We start from the raw sequence: 14323 nt of genomic DNA, 5'->3' as shown, positions 1-14323 counted from the left end.
CTTACCTTATAAAAGCTGAATTTATTCCTTTTGGTTAGTAGTCACAAATTGTTAAGAAGTAAAACTCCCTTCATCTGTTCTTCTAGTGAGCCAAATCTAGCTCCCATTAACCCAGTCCATTGCAGATAATTCCACACTGCACACGCTCCCAGTTCCCACCCCAGCAAAGATAATCACATTCCGACGGGGAGTGAACAGATGGTGGATTCCATGGTAACCAGCCCTCCTAAGGCGATTGGTAGAATTGTGTGACTACTGCTTATTGGGTAACAATCGCTGTCTTTGTGCTCCAGCCTTGCAAATCCTAACGGAAGGAACATATAGCCACTCACATGTGCTGGGGCTTGCCTAGCAGGTGTTTGGCTATTTAAACAAGGCAATGCAGGCCAATTAAAAGCTGTCCTGCAAATCTACCCTTGGAGGTACAAAGCGCTAACATGCCAGATAGTGTCCACTGCTCATTCACAGAAAAAGGTCACATGAGGCTTAACTTGACAAACAGAAAATAAAACTTGAAAGTAAACTTGAAAATTCAAGATAATGCATTAAAGAAATCTAAGCTGTATCAGCAAGTCCTTTCTGTTTACAATCCACATCAGAAAACCTGGTTTTGTATTTAGACTTTTTAAAATAAAACTTTCAAATTTGTAAAACTTAGCTTGAAAATAAGTTTTCAAAATCAACTGTCCTATAAATATACACATATTAATTTTTTAAACTTATATGAATTCATTTTTACTGTTTTTGTTTTCTGGGGGAGAGGGAGAGGCTACTGAACTTAACATTTTCATTAGTACCTTATCCAATTATATGACTGAAATCTCTTGGTTATGTACTCTCTATGGGCTTTAATTTGTTTCTGCAACCATGAATGTTCAATGCCAATTCAGCACGAAAAGAGCTTCCCCTGAATTCATAGTATTCAAGGAATCAGAGAATATGTCCTTGGAAGAGCAAAATGACTGAAAACCAAATAGATACTCCATCAAGACCAACTACTGGAGATAATCTATAAATGTAAAACAGACAAACTCTGGGCACTCAAAGCAAATCCAACAGAAATATATTTTTCAAAGGCAAGGAAAAGAAATAATTAGGATAGGCCTAAAGCAAAACTTCCTGGTGGCTCAGACTTGACTTCCCTGGTGGATCAGACTGTAAAGCGTCCACCTACAATGCCGGGATACCCAGGTTTAATCCCTGGGTTGGGAAGATCTCCTGGAGAAGGGAATGGCAACCCACTCTAGTATTTGTGCCCCCTCCCCTCTCAAAAAAAGGGGCTCAAAGAAATTTTGGGGCTTCCCTGGTGACTCAGGGGTTAAAGCGTCTGCCTGCATTGTGGGAGACCTGGGTTCGATCCTTGGGTCAGGAAGATCCCCTGGAGAAGGAAATGGCAACACATTCCAGTATTCTTGCCTGGAGAATCCCATGGATGGAGGAGCCTGGTGGGCTACAGTCCACGGGGTCACAAAGAGTCAGACACTGAGTGACTTAACTTTCACTTTCACTTAAAGCAAAAACTAAACAACAACTGTAAGCTGTGACTAGACTTTTATGTCTTAATTACCTCCTTGCTTTACAGTTAGCCACTATCTTAAATTCAGGACTTCTTTTCTTGGAATGAACAGAAGTGAGACACAAATGTTGAAAGGAAAAAGACAAAATCATTATTTGCAGATGATATGATTGTATTGCTAGGGGGAAAACTTAAAGAAATCGAAGAGATTATTTATATCACCTGAAATTTAATGATGTGGCTAAATATATCAAAATAATTCCTTTATAAGGCAAAAACATCAGAACATCAATAAAATGAAATTTACTAACAACAGCAAAAAAATAGTATATTGGGTTGGCCAAAAAGTTTATTCTGGTTTTTCTGTGACACCTTATAATACTTTGGAATAATACTATCAAGAACTTTGTATGAACTATTTGGGGGACAAAGAATGAACTATCAGAAGTATTAATAAAAGAAAACTAAATGGAAAAGAAAAAAAAAAGAAAACTAAATGGAGAAAAATAATGCATTGCTGGATACAAAGATCCATTTTAAAGATGCTAACTCTTTTCAAATTACCAGTCTTTTAGTAAATTTATATATAAATATATATGTAATACATATATACATTCTTCTAGTAAAATGTCCAGCATACTTTACAAAAGAAATTTAACAAAGTGATCCTAAAGTTTATGTGGATTTTTAAAAAATGAAAATTCTATGAGAGGAGTAGTAATAGGTAAAATGACTGTACCAAGTTTTTATAATACTATAAATACATAGCTAGCTCCCAAACTTATAATTCCAGGATAAACCTCTCTTTCCAAGAATTGCAGACTTCTACATCTAACTATCTACTGAACATCTCTGCCTGAATGTTTAATACAAATCTTGAACATAGCATCCCAAAACTTAACTCCTGATTTCTCCTCCAAATCAGCTCCTCCTGCATCCTTCCTTGTTTTTGGAAACAGCAACCCCACTCTTCCAGTCACTCAAGCTGAATGCCTGAGAGCCCATCTTTGACTCTTCTCTTTCTCTGATATCTTCACATCCAACCTGACAGCTCATGATGTGGGCTATCTCTTCCAATATGGCCACTTCTTCCCACCTCCATCACTTCCACCTGGTCGAAGATATACCATCTCTCACCTAGATTCCTTAATAATTTCCTAATTAAACTCTCTACTTCCACTTCACCTTGTACAGGCTATAAAACCTAAGCAGATAATGCGAATGCTCTTCTCAAAACTGACTTTCCCTTGCACTGAGGATAAATGTTGTATTCTGTTTAAAGATTTAAAAGCCCTTAATAACGTGCCCCTCACCTCCATCACTTGATTCCTCTCCCACAACCCTCCCTTGCTTTCCGTGAGGCTCTCTAAGCAGAATCTCACATTCTGTCCTCTCCTCAGCACTTTTTCAGTAACTTGGACAGTGACAATGTTTACCACAGGCCAGAGTTCTCTTCACGTATCTTCACTTACAAACCGAGAGCCCGTCAAAGCTAGGGACTTTTCCACTCTGAGCTATGTGCTGCTGCTGCCAAGCAAAGGTCCTTATACATAGTATTTACTGAATCTGCTGAATGAATAGCAGCTTGCTGAAAAATTTTTTATTCTATGGCAAATTTAGAGGAAACAAGAATCTAATTATAGATGAATGGTTACGCAAACTGGAATATACTCAACTTGATAGAATATCATGCAATTATTAAAAATATGGTCACAAGAGCTATGGGGCATAAGGGAGATGTCAACTGGTATACTAATAATGATATTCTATTTGCTGAGTCCCTAGTCTGTGCTAGAAACTATAATAAGCATTTATAAATATTTTATTTAAATCTCACAGGGATTATGACGTAGGTACTACTATCATCATTTTTTAGTTATGGAAACTGAGACTCAGAAACTAAGTTCTTTGCCCTACATCTCACTGCTGAGACTAGACTCTCAAGTGAGACCAAAGCTTCGGTCTGATCATTATGCCACACTACCTCCTGGAAGTACAGGGGAAAAAAATACCTAACTGAGTATTTGCTATGAACAACTGCGATAAAAAATGAAAGATTCTTAGAAACCAAAGCCTAAGCCTACCTATCTCAAAATTATAAGAGCAGTTGTGAAGAAGAGATTTTACTGGTATTTTCCTTTGTCTGTTTTCCAAAAATCTTAATGTCATAAATGATAATTTTCTAAAAGTAATATTTATTCTTCCTACACATATTTTTCAAAGTTTACCTCACTATATTCTTGGGTGGATCTACTATCAAGACAATAGAAAAAAATGAAAACGAATCTGGCTCACCACTTCTAGGAAACTGATTCAGTGGGAATCACTCAGAAAGGAAAAAAAAAAAAAACACACAAAAAACCAGATCTAAGAAAAGCAAGTAAGCAGTAGTGTCCTTTTTAGCTCCAAGTTCACCTTTGGCTGTTCTGACACTGTCTCCACAATAGCACCTTAAGCCACACTGCTCAGAGTCTAATAATAGGGTCCCCATACTTAAACTGTAGGGCACGTGACAAAGAGTCAATAATCCCTATAAAGGTTCTCAAGATATAAAGTTATTGGGAACAGAGAAGCCTGATATCTTCTTCAAATACTGGGCAGTTGGCAATGTTGCCTACAAGCTGTTACAGTAGTTACTGTGTCAGCTAAGCAGTGATCACATAACCCTGGGAATACTATTCTATCTCCCTTCACTACTGAATCTACACACAGACACATATTTTTGTAAGGAAATTTTCAAATCCTTAGCTTTTGCAAAGTTCACTGATAGAACCACTGTTTAGAACTTAAGAAACCTGGACTCTAGTCCCTGCTTAGCCACTGGCATGACATGGCAAGCCATTGCCCTCTCTGGTCCTGTGCATTTTAACTGCAGAATGAGAGAGTTGAGTTAGAGCATCTTCAAAGATCTCTACCATTCTAAAATAATGAGAATGAATATTGGAAGGAAGGTTCCTCTTCATTCTTACTAATTTCAGTGGAAAAGGAGAAAAAAGCACTACAACGGCAAGAACAAATGTTTATTCTCCAGAATGAAATGGCATAGTAAAAGTTTCTGGGTACAATCCTTGGGTGTGGTAAGACTGAAAGTTCTGAGCAGCGGGTATTACTAAAGTACCAGGTGAGATGGCAATGATACCTGCACAAAGATGCCCCAGGTAGGTACACTTTGAGTAACACTGCCACCAGTTTTGATCTTGCCACATTCTCTTTTCCTTGCTGAAACTGCTTTTTGACAAGTAGCTTATATTATGAGGTGACTGGATATTGTTAGGGTTTTGTCTGTGAATATGAAAGAGACTCAAATTATTCTCAATGTGTTCACAAATTAGTTTCATTGTGTTACAAACTCAAATTATTCTTAGTGTGTTCACAAATTAGTCTCATTGTGTTACAAACTCAAACTACTTTGTCTAAAAACACAGAATTTTGTATTTTTGCTTAACATTCTATGTAAGTTTTTTTTATTTGACTGTTTTTTCTTTTGCAACAAGTTCTTTAAAGAAGATTTAGAGCAAAAATACACATTTGTAAGGTACAAAGTACCTCACAAGCAAAAGCAAAAAAAAAAAAACAACAACACTGAAATAAAAGGAACTTCTCTGTCCAGTTTGTAAGGTCTTAACAATGATGGAGTAAGGAATTCTCTGGTGGTTCAATGGTTAGGACTCAACACTTTCACTGCTATAGTCCAGGTTCAATCCCTGGTGGGGAACTAAGCTGCACTGCATGGCCAAAACCAGAACAAGACAGGATTCCCCTGGTGGTCCAGTAGCTAAGAATCCACCTACCAATGCTGGGGACATGGGTTCAATCCCTGCTCCAGGAAGATTCCACGTGCCTCGAGGGAACTAAGCCTGTGCGCCACAACTACTGAGCCCGTGCACCCTAGAGCCTATGCTCTGCAATAAGAGAAGCCACTGCGAAGAGAAGCCCAAGCACTGCAACTAGAGAGCAGTCCCCACTCACCACAAGAGAAAGTCTGCACGCAGCAATGAAGACCCAGCACAGTCAAAAACAAACAAATACAAAATTTAAAAAAGAGAGAGATTTTCTTTAAAAACAACAAAGAAAAGACAATGATGGAGAAACAATCTAGCCTGATTTGATGAAAGCATTTTCTTTTAATTGTCCATCATTCCTCTGATATGGTTAGCATAGCAGCAGTACTTTCCTTTCTAGGACCTGTCCAGCTACCATACTGCAAAGAAAAAAGTGCTAAGGGTAAGTCTACATTAGGGAGTTTCAGAGTGCTAGCCCTTTTTTCATCAAACTCCAACCATCAGGACTCTAATCCAATTCTACCAATGCCTCAGGGATATTTTTTATTAAAATTAAAAGGATATTATATCTCAGCCAAATGAAAATAATGGGATCCAATTTTTCATATCATTAGATTACTGCTATCTTCATTAGGGTAAAATTCCCTGTCTTTTCATATATTTAATATTGATTCTAAAACAGAGGTGGGAGGAAAGTATACACATATCTGGGTCCTAGTCTTCTGCCTTCCACATTCATCCTGACCCACATTCTTTCAGTAAGTGATGCATTTAAATTGGACTCTAGATGTTTTAATTCTTTTATCTTTCTTTGTCTAAGAAACTTTCTGAAATATATGCAAGGGAAGACTCTCTATGTTGAATACATATATATAACATATGTTTAATCACTGAGTCATGTCCAACCCTTTTGTAACCCCATGGATCGTAGCCCACCAGGCTCCTCCATCCATGGGATTTTCCAGATGTGAGTACCGGAATGGGTTGCCATTTCCTTCTCTAGGAACTTAATATATATGCTGATATAATTATATTAGTGACTATATTTTTTCAAATATTTGTGACAAGTGGGAAAAGGATTAAGAACAAAGGATGTTCTATAAACAAGACTTATTGAGCATCTACAATTTGCAAAAGTTCTAACCTAAACTCTGAACACACAAAAAAAGGAGACACTGAGTTCCTTCTCTTGATGAGTTTTTAATATGTTCAAAATACAAAGACTTTCACCTCTTCGGGAGATGAGGGTTAGAAAGGCACTTACAACTGGGATAGATGTCTAGCACTTGTTATTCAGTCACTCTGTTGACTGTCACTGTTCCCATTGTTTCCCCATCTATTTGCCATGAAGTGACGGAATTGGATGCCATGATCTTCGTTTTTTGAATGTTGAGTTCTAAGTCAGCTTTTTCACTCTCCTCTTTCACCTTCATCAAGAGGCTCTTTATTCTGCCATAAGGGTGATATCACCTGCATAGCTGAGGTTATTGATATTTTTCTCGGCAATCTTGATTCTAGCTTGTGCTTCATCCAGCCTTGAGTTTTGCATGATGTATTCTGCATATAAGTTAAATAAGCAGGGTGACAATATACAGCCTTGACATACTCCTTTCCAAATTCTGAACCAGTCCATTGTTCCATGTCTGGTTCTAACTATTGCTTCTTGACCTGCATACAGATTTTTCAGGAGGCAGGTAAGGTGGTCTGGTATTCCCACCTCTTCAAGGATTTTCTAGAGCTTGTTGTGATCCACACGGTCAAAGGCTTTAGCATAGTCACTGAAGCAAAACTAGATGTTTTTCTGGAATTCTCTTGCTTTTTCTATGATCCAACAGATGTTGACAATTTGATCTGTGGTTCCTCTGCCTTTTCTAAATCCAGCTTGACCATGTGGGAGTTCTTGGTTCATGTACTGTTAAAGTCTAGCTTGAAGAACCTTGAGCATTACTTTGCTAGCATATGAAATGAGTACAACTGTGCAGTAGTTTAAGGATTCTTTGGTATTGCCTTTCTTTGGGATTGGAATGAAAACTGACCTTTTCAGTCCTGTGGCCACAGCTGAGTTTTCCAAATTTGCAGGCATACTGAGTGTAGCACTTTAGGACTAGGTTAAGTGAAAAAAATATATCACACAAACATCATTCTGTAAAAACGATCAAAATATCAACGTTATGAATGTTCTTTTTCATACTTTAGAGACTGAGATCAGGCTACAATGAAAATTGTATCAATCCCAGTTTTTTGCGCACAAAAATCCAAGGCTGAATAGTTAATCCTCGAAATTTAAAAAATATCCTTAAGGACCAAAGCATAAAACTATTGCTCTAGATCAAATTTATGCAAAAACTGTTTAGTATTCTACAGTGTTTCCTTTGAAGAATGAAAGCAAATTCAGTAAAAACTGAATGATCAACTGAACCCTTATTGTTGAAGCCTAGGGATTTACAGACTTCCCTCTGAGATATTACAGTTTTGGTTCCAGACCATAGCAATAAAGCAAGTCATACGAATTTTTTGGTATCCCGACACATATAAAAGTTATGGTTCCACTATAGTGTAGTCTATTAAGTGTGCAATAACAACGTACATACTTGAATTTAAAAATACTTTATTGTTAAAAACTGCTAACCATCATCTGACAATGCAGGGTTACCACAAACCTTCAGTTTGTAAAAAATAAAATAAAATAAAAAGGCAGTATTTGCAACGTGTAATAAAGTAAAGCATAAGAAAACAAGGTATGATTGTATTTACAGTCTCTAATCTGAGCTCATAAAATTAATTCTTTCTAACCTAGCTACTTTTTTTACCCCAAATCCAAACTGCAGAAAGAGAAAAGTAGCCTACTTTTGTGGGCAAGGACTAAAGTGTATCCAATTGTGAACATTTGTGGGCTGTGTGGGTGGCAGAGGTATGTATGTGGGATGAGTTGGTGTGTGTGTGATATAGGAGTGTGCACAGATGGGTGAGAGGGGTGTGTGGGCAGGAGGGCAGTAAAGGGGTATTTGGGAAAGCTTCTTAATCTGATCTATAAATTATATCTAAACATTTAGATTTTTTTCTGGGGTAACCAGAGGATAACCACTTGAATAAGGGGCAAATCAAGGTTAGTTAATGCTGTAAACACAGATTCCCAAACTCTGAGCAAGGCAGGGTATACTTACAAATATTCTTGCCCCACAAGTTATCAGTGGAATGACTTCTCAGCTACAATCTCTGAGCTTTGAGGCTTTCATCTAAGAAACAGGCATAATATTTGGTACCTCCCTCTCAAGAAGATCAATGAGATCACAAAGGTGAATCTTCTTGGAATACATAGAAAATTATATAGTTGTAAGAAGTTTTAAACAAGTTTAAAAGGGCAGGGAGGGAGGGAGGGAGACACAACTGTCTGTTCTGAGCTAAGAACAGCAAAGGATGACTTCCTGTCATGAGGGAAAAAAAACCCAAACACTGAAGTCTCTTCCAAAAAACAAAACCCCTCAAAACCCAAAATAAAACAAAAAGCTCTTGGTTCCATCCATATTCTTCTCAAGCTGTCTAATCTTATCCTTTTTCTTGTTTACACTTCTCAAAACTTGGGAACCCCAGGTCACTGTCTCCATTTCCTCACCTCCCCTTTAGCCCACCTGTCTGACAAACACAGACCTGATCCTGCTTCCACAAAGGTCAGCAGGCCACTACAATCAGCAGCCCACCCCTCCTACCCCACACTTCTCTGGGAGCATCTGACAGTGGTGACCACATTTTCATTTTTTACATTCTTTCCTCCCGGGCGCCTTCACAGCTAACTCTCCTGCTTCTTTAGAACTCTCTCCAGTAAACTCCTTTCTTCTTTGCTTTAATCAGCAACTCTTCTCCCTCCTCCATCACATCCAATCAATCAGGGCTGTCCAATAAATATTTACTGAATAAATATTCATAAAACATATCACCAGTAAATATGTTTGGATATTATACAGCAATTAGTAGGCAAAACATGAAGTTGCTAGTTCAAACATGGAACCCCAGTGACTGAATAGAAGGCTTTTGATCTTTATTAGAAGAAAACAAGCCAAATAATACCTTACTGAGTGTACAGTTGGAGGTGAGTAAAAGTAAAGGCCTTGTTACCTTCCCTCATAAGCTGAGAGTTGTACAGGAATTTAAATACTTCCTTGCCAAGTTCTTCAAGTCCCTTGCACTTGCAGTTCCCTCTGCTTCATATGTTTTATCCAGATTTTACTCTTCTTTCCATAACACATTTCATGCAAATCTGAACTTTGATGCCACTTTCTCAGGTGGGCCTTTCTTTCCTCACAATCCTATTTTTGTCACTTTCTATTAATCCTAGCACTTTGGTCTTTGGTATTTAATAGAACTTATCGCTGTACAACATTATATTAAATGCTTCTTTTTCACTCTTTTTATTTTTGGCTCTTAACCTATTTTTTAATGGACAAAAGTCTCAACTGGGAACTTCATGAAAGGTCTCCAATAAGCATATAAAAATTATTAATCAGAGACATGCAAATTATTAATCAGAGACATGCAAATTACAATCACAAAATGATACCACTAGATACCTGCCACATGGCTAAAATTGTTTTAGATAAAGTACTGGCTAGGAAGGGGAATTAGAATATTCACACACTAAAACCACTATGGAAAACCTTTAGGCAACATTTCCTAAAGCTGAACATACACACTTGCAACAATTCCACTAAATGATGTACAATAATATGTACAGAAACTTTCATCATAGTAGTTAATGTCCATTAACAGCAAAATGGAAATAAAATACTATTCACAATTAAAAAAAAACCTACTGCTACAATATGCAATGGATAGGTCACAAGCTTTGGAAGCATGATCTTGGATTTGAATTCCAGGTAATACTACAATACTGCTGTAACACTGAATATGTTGATAAGGGTTATAACCTTATAGAGTCTGCTTTCTCCACCAGAAAATTAAGGTCATATCACAGTTCTTACAAGCTTATTCTGAGGATTAGAAAGAATGTGCATACAATACAAAGTACTGTGTCTAACAGGTACCCAGTAAACAATAAGACTAGGATTCAGAAGATATAATTATACCACTCAGGATCAATTACCAATCCTTCTTAGACATAAACTTTCTTCTGGTAAAATAAATATGATGTTTCCCCTGACCTGCCAAACAAATCTGTAGCACTGCTGTTACCAACTCAGTCATCATGAAAACTACAAGGATCAGATTATAGCATTTTATTATTCAGCTACTTTATAGACCAATTACAGCTGTTGACCCTAATGCCACAGGATCAAATGAGTTGGGAAGATGAAAACAAATGGGTTGGAGAAGCACCAAGAAGTATATAAACAGCTGGACAGAAGTCCAGTTGGTTCCGTTTCAAAGCTGATTCTGAGGATGCTGTGAGCACTGTATGCACACTCTGAAGGAGCATATGTAGGTTGGGATAGCTTAAAAAAAAAAAAAAAAGTGGGCAAAAAAACCCCCTTGAACTACTGTGGCTTTCAGCCTAGTTCCGAGTTTCCTTTGGTCTTATAAATAAATCTGTTCATACTTACCATTAGAGAATAAAAACTACAAGTCTGATAACAAATCCTATTTTGACTTCTTTTTAATATAAAATATATGTATCTATACTTCCCTGGTGGCTCAGAGGGTAAAGCATCTGCATATATATATATGTATCTATATATATAATTTAGTATTTAATAGCAAAAAAATCTTAAATTTTAAAGTTACAATAAAAATTAGAAGAAATGACTATTTCTAAGTGTAATACATGTTCACTAAAATTTTACTCATTTATGAAGAAAAGTCGGGTATTTTATGCATGTTAAGTTGCCTTCAGTCATGTCTGACTCTGTGAGAGCCCATGGACTGTAGCCTGCCAGGCTCCTCTCCATGGGATTCTCCAGGTAAGAATACTGGAGTGGACTGCTATGCCTTCCTCCGGGGGATCTTCCTGATCCAGGGATTGAATGCACATCTCTCACTCTTCCGCACTGCCAAGCAGGTTCTTTACCACTAGTGTCACCTGGGAAGCCCTGTATTAACTTATAAATAGCAAAGTAGATGCAGAAGCAGGATAAAGAAAAAAATAAATCCCCTATAATCTTGAAATCAAATATTCCAATCCAAAACAATTACTTGAAGAAAAACACTCCAAACTTTCATATTTTGATTGTATATTCATATTACTCTTGCTATTTGTATTCTATTAAAATTTATCATCATGCCTATAGTTTTAAATAGAAGACACATTAAAGAATTTATGTTACTTTGTTACTTTAAGTTACTCTGAATTCAGTTCCATTCATTCCACAAGGTAGGTCGGTACTCCATGCTGGTGCAAGTCTGTGACATAGGGGCCTCTACACAATGGGAATGAAAATCAACAAGCTTTTTCTTTCTCTTGTGGCTGAATTATTGGGAGAATCTCAGGCCAGACCATTTCTAAGCTAGTGAAACAAGGAAAAACCAAAGGCTTTGGCTCAAGTCTTGTGAATCTGTGTTTTTCCTGGCACTAGTATTTTCATAGCCCAAGCTTTCTACGCATAGATTTAGTTAGTTTTCCATTCACATGAAGCTTGTGGCATAAAAGAACCTGCTTTAGTTAAGGAAGTTCTCTTTCAGTGTTCACCAATGATCACCTTATTTGCAAATATTCTATAAATCCCAGTCCATGAAGAAAGCAATGTCATCCACATTTGAAAAATAGCTAGCACATAGGCTGCCTGCCACACAGAAGTAAAAGTTTTTTAAATGTGTGATTCATAAGTTTAAACAAACATGGAATCCAACACATTTGTTTAAAATCCTAATTCAATGCTTGTCCTTAAGTTCCAAGTGGTCTAAGGACCACTGGTGGTCCAGTGGTTAAGAATCTGCCTGCCAGTGCAGAGCACTCAGGTTTGATCCCTCATCCAGGAAGATCCCACATGCAGCAGGGCAACTAAGCCCAAGCACCACAACTACTGAAGCCCATGTACCTAGAGCCTGTGCTCTGCAACAACTGAAACCACCGTAACAAGAAGCCTGTTCAACTCAACTAAGGAGAAGACTCTACTCGCCACAACTAGAAAAAGCCCATGCACAGCAACAAAGATCTGTGCAGTCAAAAATAATACATTCAAAAAAATTAATTAATTTAAAAAAATTCTAAGGTATAGCTATTATGAATGTCTTAAATCAGGAATACAAATACAATGGGAGGGAACTTCCTCAGTGGTCCAATGATAAAGAATCCACCTTCCAATGCAAGGCACACAGCTTTGATCCCAATGGGGAAACTAAGATCCCACCTGCCTGGGGGAAACTAAGATCCCACATGCCTGGAGAAAACTAAGCCCACCAACCACTACTAGAGAAGCCTGCACACCACAACCCAACAAAGAGATAAATAAAGTTAAGAAAAAACAAATACAATGGGAATTTCCCCCCAAGTCATCTTGCAAAGATAGTCTTTAAAAAATGGTAATGTTCTCTGATTTATAGTCCAAAATCTTGAAAGATGTTAAATATCCAACTATAGAGTATATGCTAACTAAAGTATTACTTTTTAACAGAATATCATATAGCTGTTGAATTTTTACTAAGAAGTTTTGTAATGTGAAATATTTAATGTTATTTGGAAAGGGGAAAGAATGATTTTTAAAGATCCATGTAAATTATGACCTCAGCTTTACCAAACAACAAAGGGGAAGAACACATCAAAATGTTATCAGTAGTTACACCCAAATGTTTATTTTCCTTCTCCTTATTACAAATAAAAAATATGTTTTAAAATGTTTTTTTCTGAATAAAACATTCACTTACTGTGGTTTTTCAGTTAAACAGAAAAGACCCTGAGAACATTAAAGCCACAATGCTAGGAGGATCTATGCAAGTCAACTAGACTTCGGAGACCAATAAATCATAGGTAATTTTAAGAAATCCTTAACTTTGTCATAATGCCAATGCACCTTGCTGATGTTTTAGAAATAAAGAGAATTTTATCCTCAAATAATTGATGACTGAGAGAATATTAAATGCATGACTAAATTCTAAGAAACCTGTTGAAATACGGAAGTAGTAGAAATAGGAGGAATGAGGCTATAATACTCAGCTAAGATAGGTCAACGCTGACTGCACACAGCACAGTTCACTTTCACTGCTCCCAGGGAACACTGTATGCTACGAATCCACAGGAAGAAATGTCATTACCTCAAGTAATTGTACTTGGGCCATGAAAATAAGAAAAACTGTACCCCTGTGTTAAAATCACAGCAGGAAACCATTCTAAACAAGAGGCAGGATAATTTTTCAATAATGATACAAATTACTTATAATTTGGTAGTAAACAAAGAGATAAATACCAGTTACTTTATCTACTCATATACTTTCCATACTCAAAAAGTTCAAGTGTTTTTAAACTAAAATATTTTAAAAATAGAAACTGCAAAAACAATACTCACAGCCTCCCATAAAGAATTCCTTTCAAACAACATCCAGCAGTGCCTTTTTTTCTTCTGGTTAATCATTCTTAATTCCTGCTTGTGGAGGGACTATCTGGATCTACAGTTTGTGGGTAAAATCTATAGGTCTTCTTCATTTAGACACCAGTCACGCACACATCTTCTGTTCGACAGGGTAAAGAACTATCTAAGGGGAAGTGCAGAGCTACGTTTCATAACTCCTTCCACCACTGATGCAGCCTCAAAGAACTACGCAAGTAATGAATTTCAAAATTCCACAAAGGTATTTCAAAATGTAGTGAGAGAACTCTAGAACACTGTGGCAAAATGGGAAGGATGGGGCCAACTACATGTGATTTAATTGTAGTTATAGTCTTTAAGTTTACAAACTATCCTTGAAAACTAGGTCTTAAAGAATTTCAGAATTTTTTTCATGGTTATAAGAAAAAAAATCATAAGAAATGCTGAATAACAAAGCCATGTCCATCTCCCCCAAAACAAGTCTTTTATCTCTTCCCAGGTTACTAGCAATCCCAAATGACTTCATTGAAAAGAAAAATTAAAATTTTAAAGAA

The 14323-nt window shown here is 36.9% G+C and overlaps 1 protein-coding gene across 2 annotated transcripts in view; it reads right to left on the bottom strand.

Moving 5' to 3' along the window:
• Positions 1–13981, bottom strand: part of LOC120861163 (FYVE, RhoGEF and PH domain-containing protein 4) — a 151967-nt gene extending 137986 nt beyond the window's left edge. Inside the window, exon 1 of one of the 2 annotated variants that reach the window (XM_040236810.1) lies at positions 13749–13981. In XM_040236810.1, the coding sequence (XP_040092744.1) occupies positions 13749–13758 (10 nt within the window). In that variant the 5' untranslated portion in view covers positions 13759–13981. Of the gene's footprint in view, positions 1–5; positions 408–13748 lie in introns of those variants that run through there. The other variant, XM_040236811.1, reaches the window with a different exon arrangement.
• Positions 13982–14323: the final 342 nt, after the last annotated feature.

The sequence above is a fragment of the Oryx dammah genome, unplaced genomic scaffold, assembly GCF_014754425.2.
Source record: "Oryx dammah isolate SB20612 unplaced genomic scaffold, SCBI_Odam_1.1 HiC_scaffold_11229, whole genome shotgun sequence".
NCBI lineage: Eukaryota > Metazoa > Chordata > Mammalia > Artiodactyla > Bovidae > Oryx > Oryx dammah.
This window is presented reverse-complemented; position numbering and strand designations above follow the sequence as displayed.